Here is a 14,576-nt window from a genome sequence, read left to right as displayed (position 1 = left end):
GAGCTTTATAAAACCTCAGCAGCACATCCCTGCTTTTATATTACCCTTGAGAATGTGGTAGTGAATGGCCACCTTGAACTGCTGCGAGGTGTCAGCTGTGGCTCAGTTCATAGCACCCTCGCCTTTGAGTCAGAAGGTAGTGGGTTCATGTCCCACTCCTGGAAAAAAAAAAGTCAAGAACTGTGAATGTACTCAGAGTTACATAGTTGTTGGGAAAGATTTATTCCAGACCACACAGCTCAATACTCCACCTTGAACTGCTGCAATCTATATGCTGCAGGTACACCCACAGTGCAGTTAGGGAGTTCCAAAATTTTGATCCAGCGACAGTGAAGGAATGGTGATATAGTTCCAAATCAGAATGGAGTGTGAATGGCGGGGGAACTTGCAGGTGATAGTGCTCCTGTGTGCCTACTGCCCTTGTCCTTCGAGGTTGTAGAAGTTGCGTGTTTGGAAGGTGCTGTTGAAGAAGCCTTGAGGGTTGCTGCAGTGCATCTTGTAGATGGTAAACACTGATGCTGTTGTAGTGTGTCGGTAGTGGAGCGAGTAAATGTTTAAGGTGGTGGTTGAGTTGCCAATCAAGCTGGCTGCTTTGTCCTGGATGGTGCTGAGGTTCTTGAGCTGAGGTTCTTGAGTATTGTTGGAGCTGCACTCACCCAGGCAAGTGGAGAGTATTCCATCACACTCCTTGGCTTGAATGGTTTTTGCTTTAATATGCTTTTAAGGCAGAAAATGTTCCAGGCTTACAGGGCTTAATTTCCCTTTGTTTCTGGCACATTCTCCAAATACTGATCCATAATTTTTCTCCTGACTTATGCCTGGTCAATGGTGGACAGGCTTTGGGAAGGTGAGTCAGTCACTGCAGGATTCCTAGCCTCTGACCTGCTCTTGTAGCCACAGTATTTATATGGCTAGTCCAGTTCAGTTCCTGGTCAATGGTAACACCCCCAGGATGTTGAAGGTGGGGGTGACTCAGCGATGGGAATGCAGTTAAATGTCAGCAGAAGGTGGCTGCACTCCTTGCGTCTATTTGCACGTAATGCGTCTTTTGAGTCTATTTTGATGGTGTAATGTACCGATTGGGGCAGGTTATTGTCGCTCTTCTGTTCTAACCAAACACACCGAAAGACTGGAGCAAAACTATTAGCCATTGGCGAATTTCAGTCTATGGGTAGAATTTAATGCATTAGTGTTTAAGTACCAAATGGGTGAAGACCTGCATTACGAAACGTGCATGACGGTTTCAACGTTTTAATTGTATTTGGGGGAGTAATTGTAAGCAGTGCTTCTTTAAGAATGTGAGATCTGAGCGATAGGAGTTGGAGATATGCGGGCAGCTACAGTCGGCGCCCTTTGCTTCATTGTGTGCTGCGATCAGTTGTGAGTGACACCCAGTCACTAAAAGGCAAAATTCTTTGATTTCACTCCTGGAGATGTTACCAACCGGCTCCATCCAACAGTGTCTCCTCACTGAAGTAGCGACAGGGGCCAGGAGTGAAGGCAGGAGTGAGGATGGAGACAGACATCCTCAGTCCCAGCAATGAGAGCGACTCCCGGAGAAATGTCTGTTCGATTGGGACATCTGACGGACCCGAGGTGGTCATTGTGCCGATTGCCTTCGGTTTAATCTTCCTACTCGGCATGGTTGGGAACACCCTGGTGATAATCGTGCTGGGACGGACCAAATCCAGGAGATCGCGCAGCACAACCAACACTTTCATCCTGAACCTCAGCGTTGCCGACCTCTCCTTCCTCCTGTTCTGTGTCCCGTTCCAAGCCACCATCTACTCGCTGCCCGAGTGGATCTTTGGCGCTTTCCTTTGCAAGTTGGTGCACTATTTTTTCACGGTCACCTTGCTGGTGAGCATCTTCACCCTGGTGACCATGTCGGTGGACAGGTACATCGCCGTGGTCCACTCCAAGCGTCCCCCGTGCATCCGGAACAAGAGGAACGCCTCGGTGGCCGTGGCTGGCATTTGGCTGCTGTCGCTGTTGGCCGCCGTGCCAATCGCCCACCATCAAACCCTGGTCACCGGATACCACTGGGCTCCCAACTGCTCCTTCTGCTGGGAAGTTTGGGAGGAAGGAGGTCTGAAGGGGGTCTACAAGGTCACCATCCTGATCATAGGCTACCTCCTGCCCTTGCTGTTGATCTGTTGCTGCTATGCCAAGGTAACCTCGGGTCAAAACCATAACTTTTGCCGTGATTGTGGTTCAAAGTTCAATTGGATCCTAAAGAGAAGCGAATTGTTTGGAAAGCGAATCTGGGAGAAGGAAAGCCAGAATGGTAGCACCAGATAAACAAGGCAGCGGGATTAGTTTAACGCCCAGTGCAAATATAGGGTTACATCTCTCCAATGAAACATTTTCTTTTCTAGAAATGTAACCAGGTGAATTGTTGAGTTTTCTGAAAGTCTGAGAACTCCTAACAAGATTCCAAAGTGTGAGATTATAAAATCTGGGCACGGCTTGTAATAGGTGTCATATATAAAGTAATGTGCGATCTGCTAGCACCAGGAGTGTTCGTGCAATATACTTGTTAGGCTCGCTTCTATATTAGAGTGGAGCTGCCGAGGAACCCATGACCCGCTCCTGGAAATACATAATTAATCCGCTTAAAATTGAGCATTTACCTCAGTTTTAAACTGTGCCTAAATTCATCTGTTTCCCTGCTAGATTTCGCCAGTTGTCATCGGTTCATCATTTGAGAAGTAAACGTTATCTTCCTTGCTTCACAGCGCGCGGCTGTTTCATTATCCTTTGCCCCTCTTTCAGGTTTTGTTTCACCTCCACAAGAAGGTGAGGAACATGTCAAAGAAATCGAAACGGTCCAAGAAGAAGGTAAGAATGCAGCATAGACGCCAGTTTTCTGAAACCAGTTACACCACATAATCCCACTAATCTCTCTCTTGAAAATTCCACTCGCCTGTAGTTGCTAGTTTTCCACATATTCGTTGGCAGTTCGCAACAATCCTTATGCTCAAAAGAACAGACAGCCATACGGAAATAAATGACTGATAGTTAGGTTAAAATCCTGGAACTTGCTCCTTAACAGCACTGTGGGGTATCTCCGCCACACAGAATGTAACTGTTTGAGGAGGTGATCCACCACCGCCTTCTCAAGGACAGTTAGGGATGGTCAATAAATGTGAGCAATACCCATATCCCTTGAATGAGAAAAGGAAAGTTTTGACTATGAATAAGTGAAAATCTAGCCCAGGAGCTATTAGTCAACCCATAATTATACGTGCAATATTGGTATTATTAGTACCATAGACACAATTTTCATTTAAATGTCTCAAAATATGACATTTCCTTTTAATTTCACTTCAAATACTTATGTAACTGGTGTGTAAAGCTTTTTTTGTCAATGTAAGAATAAGGTAGAATTCAAGTACACAATGTATTATGTACAGTGAAGATAAATAGAAATAAATTATACTAGGATAGAAAGTTGAGGTAAAACGTAACAAAATAAAGGCTGTCTTGTTGACTGATTGAGCAGAGTTTGTTCAGTCACAGCAATGAAAATGCACACCTTAAAGTTCCACCACACTATAAGCAAAGCACCCTTCCCCACAATATATATATTTATTATAAAGAAATACAAGAAGACATTAATATACTTGCAAAATGTGCATGGAATTGGCAAATTAATTTCACATATATATAAGTGCGAGGTGCTACATTTTTGTAGAAAGAATAGGGAGGCCACATACTGCTTGGAAAATAAGGGGCTGTGTATGGGCTAGGGGAGGAAAGGGATCCAATGTCATAGATACACAAAATAATAAAAAGTAGCGATGCAGGTTAATACAGCCATTAAAAAGAAAATAAAGCATTTGGGGTTCATTTCTGAAGGGATGGAATTGGAAAGCAGAGCAGTTATTTTAAACTTGTATTGAATCTCGGTTAGACCACACTTAGAGTACAGTGCACAGTGTTCGCCTTCATATTTTAAAAGGGTTATAAGTGCACAGAAAAGGTACAAAAGATATTTACACAGATGATACCAGAACTGAGAGGTTATAACTATCAGAAAGGGATGAAGAGGTTTGGGCTCTTTAATCTAAAAATGAGAAGAATGAGGGGTGACTTAATATAGCATTTTAAAATGATGAAAATGTTTCTTGAGTAGATGCAGGAAAATTTCCACTTGCAGGCAAGACCATAAATATAAGATAGTTACTCAGAATTCCACAGGGAATTCAGGAGAAACTCTTTCCCCAGAGAGTTGTAAGAATGTGGAGCTTGCTACCACAAGGAATGGTTGAAATAGATAACATGCATTTAAGGGATTCTAGATAATCATATGAGAGAGAAAGGTAGACAGAAATGCTGACATAATTAGATGAAGCGGGGAGTATGGAGGTTCGTGTGGAGCACAAATGACTGCACAAACTACTTGGGCCAAATGGCCTGTTTTTGTGCTTTAGAGTTTATGTAAAATATTGTTCTAACACTGCACAATAATATCCCCAGATGATTCTGCCTGCTGTATATACTTCGAGCTGCAAAGAATGGGGAATATCTTCTCTAAGTTTATCAATTATCTCGCACATTTCATCTTAAATGTTATCTTTTTTGATCATTTTTTTAATGTCATGTCCACCCTGTTAGCCTTCCTGGTAAATACTGAGGCAAAATAACTCTTCAATATTTCTGCCCTTTTGCTATCATTACCTGTGAGTTTATGATGTGCAACTCTTAATGGCCATATCCCTATCCTGATTTTGTCTTTGCTATTCACGTGTCTGTAGAATACTATTGCTCTCTATTCCTTGGTGATTTAATTTTGTAGTTCCTCTTTGCTTTCCTTTTTTTAAAAATTAATTTCTTTCCAAACCTCTTCAAATTCCCTTTCGTCATCCTCTTCTTTATTGTCGATGTGCTTAGTTTTGCAACCTGTGCAGTTGGAAAGAGAAAGAGGCAGAGTATCACAAAGAGAGACCTGGAGATTAGCAGCTAGGGTTACAATTTTATGATAGATTTCAGCCAAAAACATATGCATTTGTCCTGTGTGGAGTTGCATTTAATAATCTTTTCAATACAGTAACACTGCATATAAAGAATTAGCTTTTGGGATTGAAAATCCCAAATCCATTTTTGCAACATTAATCTCAGTGCTGCTTTCAAATTCATTTTATTTTAATTGGCTCCTGAAATGCAAAATGATCTGGGTTACTTCACATCTGGAATTGCTATCACGAGGGGAGAATTTCTAAAGAGTGCTGTTACTGAAATTCTCTTTACATCTAATATGGGGTTTATGTTTAATGTTTGTGAATATATCACGGCAGAGATTCCTGACAAGCCATTTCAGCAAAATGCAGTTTACTACTCGAAAAGAAATAGTGTTTTATTCAACATTTGTGAACTCAGTACAATTTGATAGTTAGTTAGTGGCAATTAATGAGTTGACACCAAACTTGGAGCAGAATTTCATTAGGCTGTTTGTAGAATCATAATAGTAGTGCAGACTGGTATGATGTAATTGTGATACTGAAGAAAAATGGCCATATAAATATAATCATACACCAGAGATGCCAGGAATAGCCTTCTTACTGTAACATTAAGCTTGGACTATTAAAATAAAGCTTGTTAAACATTTCATAAACTTGATTGCATAAAGCAAATATTCTGCATCCAAACTGGAAAGCAGTCAAATATTTACCTATATACAGTCATAAAAAAATAACAACATAAGAAATAGGAGCTGTAGTTGACCATCTAGCCCGTCGAGCCTACTCTCCCATTTAGTATGATCATGGCTGATCTTTGGCTTCAACATCCCTTTCCAGCATGTTCCCCATATCCCTTTATTTTTGGGAGACTAAGGGCAGAATTTTAGGTCCCGTGGGTGGGCATGTGTGGGTGCTGGAGCCACACCCACCATTAATTAACAGGCCACTAAAGGCCATTAACAGTTCAACTGACGGTGATTTTTCATTACTCGTGCGAATTCGCGCTCGTCGCACAGGCAAAACAGGCAGGCGGCCAGCCAACATTTTCAAAAACCACATCCGCGGGTAGGAAAAAAAGGGGCAGTGGCAGTGCCAGTTTGAGTAGTGAGGAGTTTGGTAGATAGTTTGCTGCTGGTTGCTTATTGGTATTTGGCAGCTTCATCTCTGTTCGGGGCTTCATTCTTTGCATTTCCAGGCTTCATTTCAGGTCTCATTGGTGTGTCCAAGGCACCCGGAGTATTCAGATCTTGTGGACCCTTCCAGGTATCAGACAGCCTTCGCTTTCCCTGGTAATGGGGATTGTGGTCTCCGCTGGTGGCACCTCCTCTGAGGAGGAAGAGAGGGGCAGAAGGGAGAGGAGGCCAGGTGTCCCAATGCAGCTTCCAGGGGAGGGGCCTGTGGGTGGAGAGGCGCAGCCACAAGGGGCGCAGGGTGATCAGGAAGTCCAAGGTGGAAGAGGCCGCAGAAGATGCCACTATCCTGCTGCCAGGGTTTACAGGCAGTGATGCAGCTACCTCAATATTTCAGAGGTGCAATACTGAAGGAGACTTCACATCTCAAGGGAGACCATGGCCTCCATTTGTCAGATGATTGGGCCTGAGATCAGCTCTGACTGTGTGGGTGGACACCCCATGCCAGTGGCTCTGAAGGTCACAGTGGCCCTCAACTTCTATGCATCCGGCTCTTTCCAGGAGTCAGTGGGGGATCTATGTGGAGTGTCCCAATCAGCTGTCCACAGTTGCGTCAAGCTGGTGATAGAAGCTCTGTTTAGGAGGGTACTGACCTTTATTCTTTACTGTATGGACAAGGCCAGCCAGGCTGAGCGAGCCAGTGGCTTTGCAGCGATTGCTGGGATCGCCCACGCATGCAGGATGCAATCGACTGTACGCATGTAGCCATTAAGGTGCCAGCGAGCCAGCCAGGTGCCTTTGTCAACAGGAAGGGATTCCACTCCATGAACGTGCAGATGTGTGTGATCACAAGATACAAGTCTGTGCAAGGTACCCTAGCAGCTCCCGTGACGCTTACATCCTTAGACACTCCCTGATGCCGAGGCTCTTCCGTGCTCCAGCCTGACTGGTAGGATGGTTGATGGGTGTCAAGGGTTATCCATTGAGAGGTGGCTCATGACGCCTCTCCACCACCCAAGAACAGAGACAGAGGAGCGTTACAATACGAGTTTCACCTCCACAAGGGTGGTGGTAGAGAAGAACATAGGTTTTCTCAAGATGTGCTTCCGATGCCTGGACCATTCAGGGGGTGCACTACAATAAACACCAGAGCGAGTGTCACTGATATTGGTTGTATGCTGCGCTCTCCACAATATGGCACTGGCAAGGGGCAGCCCACTGGAGGAAAAGGATGTTGACACAGCTGCACAGGCCACAGATAATGAGTCCAGTAATGAGTCAGAAGAGGAGCACAGTGAGGAGAATGTTGAGGGCGTGGAGGCAGACCTAGGTAACCTTCAGGGGGGCAGGGACAGCGGGGACGCTGTGATAGAGTACTCCTTCAGCTAGGCTATCAAAGATCAGCTTCAACCGTATGTCAGGGCTGCCTCCTCCATCCCGGATGTCTGAAAGGACCCTTTCATTTGAACACAAAGAACACTCAGTGCCTGTGCAATAAAGTTCAGAGTCACTTACGTCCAGCATTACACACTGGCGTACCCTACACCAATAAACTAAAAACGTGAAACATACACAGGACATGATGACAAAAACAAAATTGACCTCATTTTGACATTTCCAAACTATTTACATAAACTTCTCCGATCTTCATTCCCAGACCAATATAGATAAAGTAAATATAAATTAACATAAAATCACCTGTGACCTGTCCCTCTTGTGCCCATGGTGCCTTTAACTTATGCTTGCAAGCGTTATGTCTTGGTTCCCCTTCCCCCACCCCCTCGCAGGCACCGGAATTGGAGACAGCCTGCTGACTCTGCTGTCTTGTTGAACTTGATGACCTTGGCGGTCGTCCTCTGGCCAGTGGAGACTGTGCTGGCCCCGCCTGGGAGGGACCGGCCAGTGCCACGGCTGGCATCTTCCCCAGTCCCCGCAGCCTCATCAGATGCCACGGTCCCTGGCAGAAGGACGGAGGAGCTGCTACCATCTACCAGAGCGCCCTGAGAGGAGCCCGCAGAGACGACAGGCAGCTCATGCGCCAATGTGAGGTAGCTGTGGACCTCCCTGCTCCCCATTGATGGACAGGCACCATCAGCTGGGATACTGGGTGCCACATCCATCTCCCACATTGACACTGCCCACCTAAGGTCAGTGCCTGTGTGAGGGCTTGCAGGTCCGAGCCAACCCCAGGAACCCCTGATTCAGTCCCTGGAACTGCCTCTCCATGAGAATCGCCACTCTCTCAATGGAGGAGGCAGTGCATTCGGTGATGAGGTTCAACGCCATGCTCATGATCCGCATTGACTCCATGGATCCATGCGGATCATGAGCACGGCGTTAAACCTCATCACCGAGCGCACTGCCTCCTCCATAACAGAGACCATGGCACACAAACCCTCATGGCTCTCTGCCAGATCCTCCCGCACATCTCGCTGGGCATCCAACATCTGCCGCCTACTGGATGACTCTAGAGGCTCATCATCAGCCTTCAACTGAGCATCATCCTGGTCTCCAGCAGTCCTCTGACTGCCAGGGCCCTGGGCACACTCTGCCTCCGCCTGTATCTCAAGCGAGTGTGAAGTGCCCTCACCAATGTGCACCAAGATACTGGCCGCCAAACTAATGCCCACTGAGGTGCTGGTATCTGCACTGGTGCCTGCTTCAGAGAGTGGGTGTGACACACAAGCAACAGAAGCTTGGTGGTCCTCTGGCGTCAGGGGTGGCCCTTCGGGGTCCTGCGGTTGAGTGTGTACTGGCGAATCTTAAAGGGAGAACAAGGACATGTCATTAGTTAAAGTCATCACACTGTCACTGTGCTGCCAGGCACCCTGGTGAGACAATGGAGATCTGCATCATGGTGTCATCATCTTCCAATGATCAATGGGGACTTCAGGTTCGAGGCTCACATCAGTGAAGAGACTAAACTAGTTAGTTGCGCAAACTCTCACCTCTGTGCACTGCACTCTCACCTTTGTCTGGCACACCCGCCTCTCCATGCTCAGTTGCACAGCGAGTGTGCCGGCTCTTAAGCTCCAGGGCATCTTGCTTAACCCTGCTGAGCAGCAGCAGTTGGGCTGCCCTCCACCTGTATGTGCCCTCTCGGCTTGATTATAGCTCGTCTTCTCCTGAAACAACAGAGAAACATTGATTAGTTCACTCTTTACCTGCAGCGCCATTGCAGCTTGGCCAACCCCAGCTGAGGAACACCTCGCAGTCCGAATCGTGGCCTTGAGCCTCAAGGCACTCAGTCCAAACGGCCAGGGCTCACCCCCTTGGCCAGCTCTGGTGTCATTGACATTTGGCACTCAGACTTCTAGCACCCCTGAGGTCCACGGGGCGACGGCCGCACCTTACCACTTCTGCACACTGACCCTGCCAACATGGTACTCACTCTTCCTGAGCACAGCAGGTCATTGAAGCGCTTCCGGCACTGCACGCAAGTGCGCCACACCACATCATGGCTGCTCACCTGGGCTGCCACCTCCTCCCATGCCCTCTTTGTGAGGGGTGGTGGCCTTATCCTCCCATCTCTGAGAACAAGGTTGCACCTCCTGACAGCCACCTCCTCCAGCAGGACCATGAGACACTCATCAGAAAAGCAGGGGGGGCAGAGTGCCCACCCGACCTGCCCTCCCGCCTGCTATGTCCAGCCGCACTCGACTCCATAACTTCGGTTTGAGAACGCAGAGGAGACATTCTTCTGTGGCAGCCTTCCAGGAGTTGCCTGGACTTCTTTTAAACTGGCCGCCAGGTCGCCATTGGACCCGGCAGCCAACAAGCCCCCACCCCCATTCAGCCCTTACCAACCAGTTCACGGTGGGCAGGCCTTCATTGGCCCACCAGTGTGAAATTGCAGTCAGGGGCTGATTGTGGGTGGCGGACCATTTCCCGGCCTGACAACCTCAAAATCCTGCCCCAAAAGCATGCCTATCTCAGCCTTAAATATATTCAATTATGGTGCATCCTCAACACTCTGAAACAGAGAATTCCAAAGATTCATAATACTTTGAGTGAAGAAATTTCTCCTCACCTCAGTCCTAAATGACCGTACCCTTATCCTGAGCCTGTGTCCCCATGTTCTCGATTCCCCAGCCAGGAAGAACCAATTTCTATGTTTATCCTGTTATCCCCTTCAGAATTTTGTAGGTTTCAATGAGATTACCTCTCATTCTTCTAAACTCCAGAGAGTACAGGCCCAATTTACTCACATGGCAACCCTTTCATCCTAGAAACCAACCAATGAGCCTTCGCTGTACCACTTACAATGCAAGCATATCCTTCCTTAAATATGGAGACCAAAACTGTGCAAAGTACTCAAGGTGTGGTTTCACCAAATCTCAGTACAGTTGTAACAAGACTTATTTATTCCTGTACTCCAAACCCCTTGCAATAAAGGCAACATGCCATTTGCCTTCCTAACTGCTTGCTGTCCCTGCATGCTAACTTTGTGTTCCCTGAACAAGTACACCCAAGTTTCTCTGAGCATCAATGTTTACACGTTTCATGCCTTTTTAATAAGGTTATGGAGAAGGAGCTGGAGGATGGCACTAATTGGATAGCTCTTTCATAGAGCTGGCACAGTCAGAATGGACTGAATGGCATACTTCTGTGCTGTGTCATTCTCTGATTCTGTCCAATCAAGGGAGCCCTAATAAAATGACATTTCATTTGGGCTGCAGTGCAATCCTTCCCAGTGGAATATTATAGCTCTGAAACCAAGTTTTGAAATTAAACCATTCTGGGTACTGAACCTGAAAGGGTGATTATATTTCTTCAAACTTAGTCCGAATTATAACTTTGCTGGTATTACACTAACTGGAGTAATGAATCTCATCAAAAATTTCTTGTGTCACAGAATATGTGCTTTGTGTGTGCAAATTTAGAACTGATGCTAGGAAGTTTTACTTCACTCCTAAAGCTTAATTTTTCTGATGAATACAGTCCAATATTCTGCTGCTCTTTCTGGAAATGCCCACTTTAAAATGAGCAAGCATATATGACTTGTTGATGTGATACATGCCATTCTTCGTCATTACCATCTCATTTACTCTAATCACTAAACTTGCTGAAATAAGACACATGTACAGCATTGCAAAGTGCTACAGAAAAGGCAGAAGTGGATTTAAAGAGCGCAGTAGGTACTATAAAATAATCCAGGCAAAGCTTCTTTCTCCAACAACTTTGGTCACTTTTTATCTTGTTTTGCTCACTGCTGACAAATGCTTCACCATTTCCCTTTGTTCATTTCCTGCCAATGATCAGGCTTCTACGGATGCAGATAGAGAACTCCTCTCATTAATTATCATCAGGGACCATTCTTCGTACCTGCACAAAACACATCCCATTCTGCAATGCATTTTTTATAGCAGGACCTCCAGTGGGTCTCCAGCCTGTTCAACCAAAGGAAAATTACTCCCGATTGATTAAAACTCTTGGGCACTGATGATGAACCCTTTAGCAATTTAACAGAGTAAGAGTGAGGTAGTAAGGGTGGCAGATATGCTTAGGACAGTGCTTAACATTCTCGTAAGGCATGGCTGACTCCGCTTGACCTGCCTGACCTGGTAAGGTCCTTAAACCTTTATTTCTTATATTAAGTTACAGTGAATGGGGATTTGGAACTGGCACTTGTTACCCTGAACATCTCTGTCCATTCAACCTGAGTAGGCTTTCTTTATCAACTTTCACTGCTCTGTGCCGAACAGGGCCTCCCCTACAGGGTCTCCTCAGTTCAATTCCCTTACTGTTTCAGAGAATGCGTGGGGCCAGATTTTGCAGTCAAAAATGGGACTACATGGAAGCGGGGTCTGAAACAAAATGGTGCTGAGCGATCAAACCTGGCTGTTTTTAGCACCAGCCATATTCACTAGCATGGGAAAGAAGGTGGACTGTGAACCTGACACGTTCCTATTTAGAAGCTGACGGTGCCATAAGTGAAAATTTTAGAAATTCCGGAATTTTCTTGGAGGCGGCCATGATTTGGAAGCCCTCCTGATTCATGCCTGCAGAATGGAGGTTTGAACCATCGATTGTAGTCCAGAGTCTGTTTGTTCAGTTGTCCTGGGGAATAAGGGTTTGATGGTTTGACAGAGTTATGAGCTCCTGCAGAGGATAATGGTTTTCCAAGTGCATTATTTTATTAATTTATTGTAACAGGTTTTTGAGCTCTTCAATTGCTTCCAAATGTTGGTGGAGTGGGGAGGGAAGGGATTTTAGCAAGTGAGGGGTGTGAAGGGGTTGAGGAGGGGTGGGGGTGAGGGGGCGTTACACTGATCTATAGGTTTTAACTATATGTGTGTGAGCCACTGATTCCATTGGGAACTGGGCCAATGTTTCTGGGAATGGAGGTGGGCCTTTTAACCTGGTTGCTTTGGCATCAGCCAGCGGCAGGCCCAACTCCAGGCCAGCCACAGCCGGGATTCCTGAAGATCCCACCTGCCGGTACTGCCCACAGCCCTGCAATATTTTTGTCTTCAGATAATTATCCACTTCCCTTTTGGAAGTCACAATTATATCTACCTCCTGCATGCTCTCTGGCAGAACATTTCAGATCCTAACTGTATAAAATCTACTTTCCTCACGTTGCCGTTGGTACTTCGGCCATTCAACTTAAATTGTCGACCTCTGGTTCTTTACCCTTCCAGGAAAAGGACCAGTTTCTCTTTATACCTCCACCCCTCATGACTTTGAAAATCTCTATCAAATCTCCTCTCAGTCTTCTCTTCTCTAAGGAGAAACCCCACCCTACCCCGCTTTCTCCAATCTATCCATATGACTTAAAGTCCCTCATTCTGGAACCATTCTTTTAGATCTTTTCTTCATGCTTTCTAATGCCTTCACATCCTTCCTAACATGTGGTTTCCAGAATTAGACACAATACTCCAGTTGAGGCTGAAGCAGTGTTTTATAAATGTTCCCCATAACTTCCTTGAATTCATCTATCTTTCTAATACATTTGTTTCCTTTAAGATGGTGCCTAGTGCAGATGAGCAAAACTGAGCCACAGCACAAGATCCAAGCAACCACCACATATTCTGTAGAAAATGAAATCTGTCTTAAAATAGGTGTAGGAACAAAATCTGTATTTTTCAACCGTGTAGCAAAATATGCATTACTCTGCCTAACTGAAGTATGTTTGTTCGTTCCTTTGTTGGCGTCATCTTCTTCCCAGAAGGTTGGCTGCCATGGATCTCCGCCTCTGTCTATCCTGTGTTGCCCTTACACATTCCACATAAGTCAACAGCACCCAGTCCATTATATCTGTCATCCATTCGCACTTCTGCTTCGTTCTCCTAAGTTTTCCAAGTATGTGCAAGAGTGATATTTATATTATTAAAATTCTACTTCAACCAAGTGATGAACCAAAAAACAATCAAGTTAAATTGATGAAAGTACTGGAGGAAGTAATTCAGAAGTCAATTAATTACCATATTGGTATGTTAGTGGAATTCTGTATGGTTAAATGCTGTTCCAAAGGTTTTGTGCAGCCATGTGTTTATAGTGGGCTGCTGTCAATGTTTTTGCCACAGGTAATGTTTACTGGAACATTTATTTGCCATCATGCTTCCATCAGTCAATAACCACAAGGCTTTAGAAGTTTAATTGAACCTGAAACATATATACAACTGTGGGTTGTAACAGTGTTTATTTCCCATGGCAGAAATTGGAATGAAAACAGATCTGATAACACAAGAATGCAGACACTGGAGGTTTGTACTCCTTAAAATGCCACTTCCCAATCTAATTTTTAATCGTCAAACTAACCAGCCAAAGCAGCAGAATCTTTATTAATGAGAATAAAATAATCACTCTTTAACACCAGTACAGTATGGGGTGCCATGCACATAAATTACAACATGCTCTGTTCATTCCACATATTTGTGCTCAAAAATGATTTCTGGGAACTGGACACAGTCCATTAGAAGCATAGCAAGACAAATTGTTGTGCTGAAGCAGCTAGCAGCTGGCTTAGATACAGCTTCTAGGGCCTGGAAGTTGGTTTGTGCCTGAATTGGGTGGAACCCACTGGCCGAATGAGACTGGTGACAGGACCAAGGTGATTTGGTCTGCTGGCCTGATTAGGATATTACAGCTGAGCTATAGGTGACAGTCATGTCCCCAGAGGCAGCTCGCTGATTGGATGTGGAACAGGTAGGGGTGGTAAGATTGGAACTGAAAGAAAGGCTGGGGGCAGGAATTTTCACTGAGCAGACGGGCGCACGCCCGACCCACTCGAGCATAAAATGACATGCGATGACGTCAGGCAAGCGTCCTGACATTATCACGCACTTGCACAATATTTCGGTTGGCGGGCGCATGCGGGAGTTGGCAGCGAGCCCACCGACAATTAAAAGGCCTAGGCCAGGCGGCCTTTGCATTTTTTGCGAAACCTCATCCACGGGCGGGATGAGGTTTCGATCTGTCATTAAAATAAATAAATAAATTTCATCCTAATTTCTAACATGAGCCAGTTCACGTGACA

At 45.5% G+C, this 14,576-nt stretch overlaps 1 protein-coding gene across 1 annotated transcript in view; it reads left to right on the top strand.

Moving 5' to 3' along the window:
* Positions 1-1,383: 1,383 nt before the first annotated feature.
* Positions 1,384-14,576, top strand: part of galr1b (galanin receptor 1b) — a 31,759-nt gene continuing 18,566 nt past the window's right edge. Inside the window, exons 1-2 of the mRNA XM_078542963.1 lie at positions 1,384-2,172; positions 2,776-2,841. Of these exons, the coding sequence (XP_078399089.1) occupies positions 1,513-2,172; positions 2,776-2,841 (726 nt within the window). The 5' untranslated portion in view covers positions 1,384-1,512. The remainder of the gene's footprint in view (positions 2,173-2,775; positions 2,842-14,576) is intronic.

This window comes from Cetorhinus maximus, chromosome 6 (assembly GCF_964194155.1).
Source record: "Cetorhinus maximus chromosome 6, sCetMax3.hap1.1, whole genome shotgun sequence".
In the NCBI taxonomy this organism is placed as follows: Eukaryota; Metazoa; Chordata; class Chondrichthyes; order Lamniformes; family Cetorhinidae; genus Cetorhinus; species Cetorhinus maximus.
The sequence above is the reverse complement of the archived record's forward strand: the minus strand, read 5'-3'. Positions and strand labels throughout refer to the sequence as shown.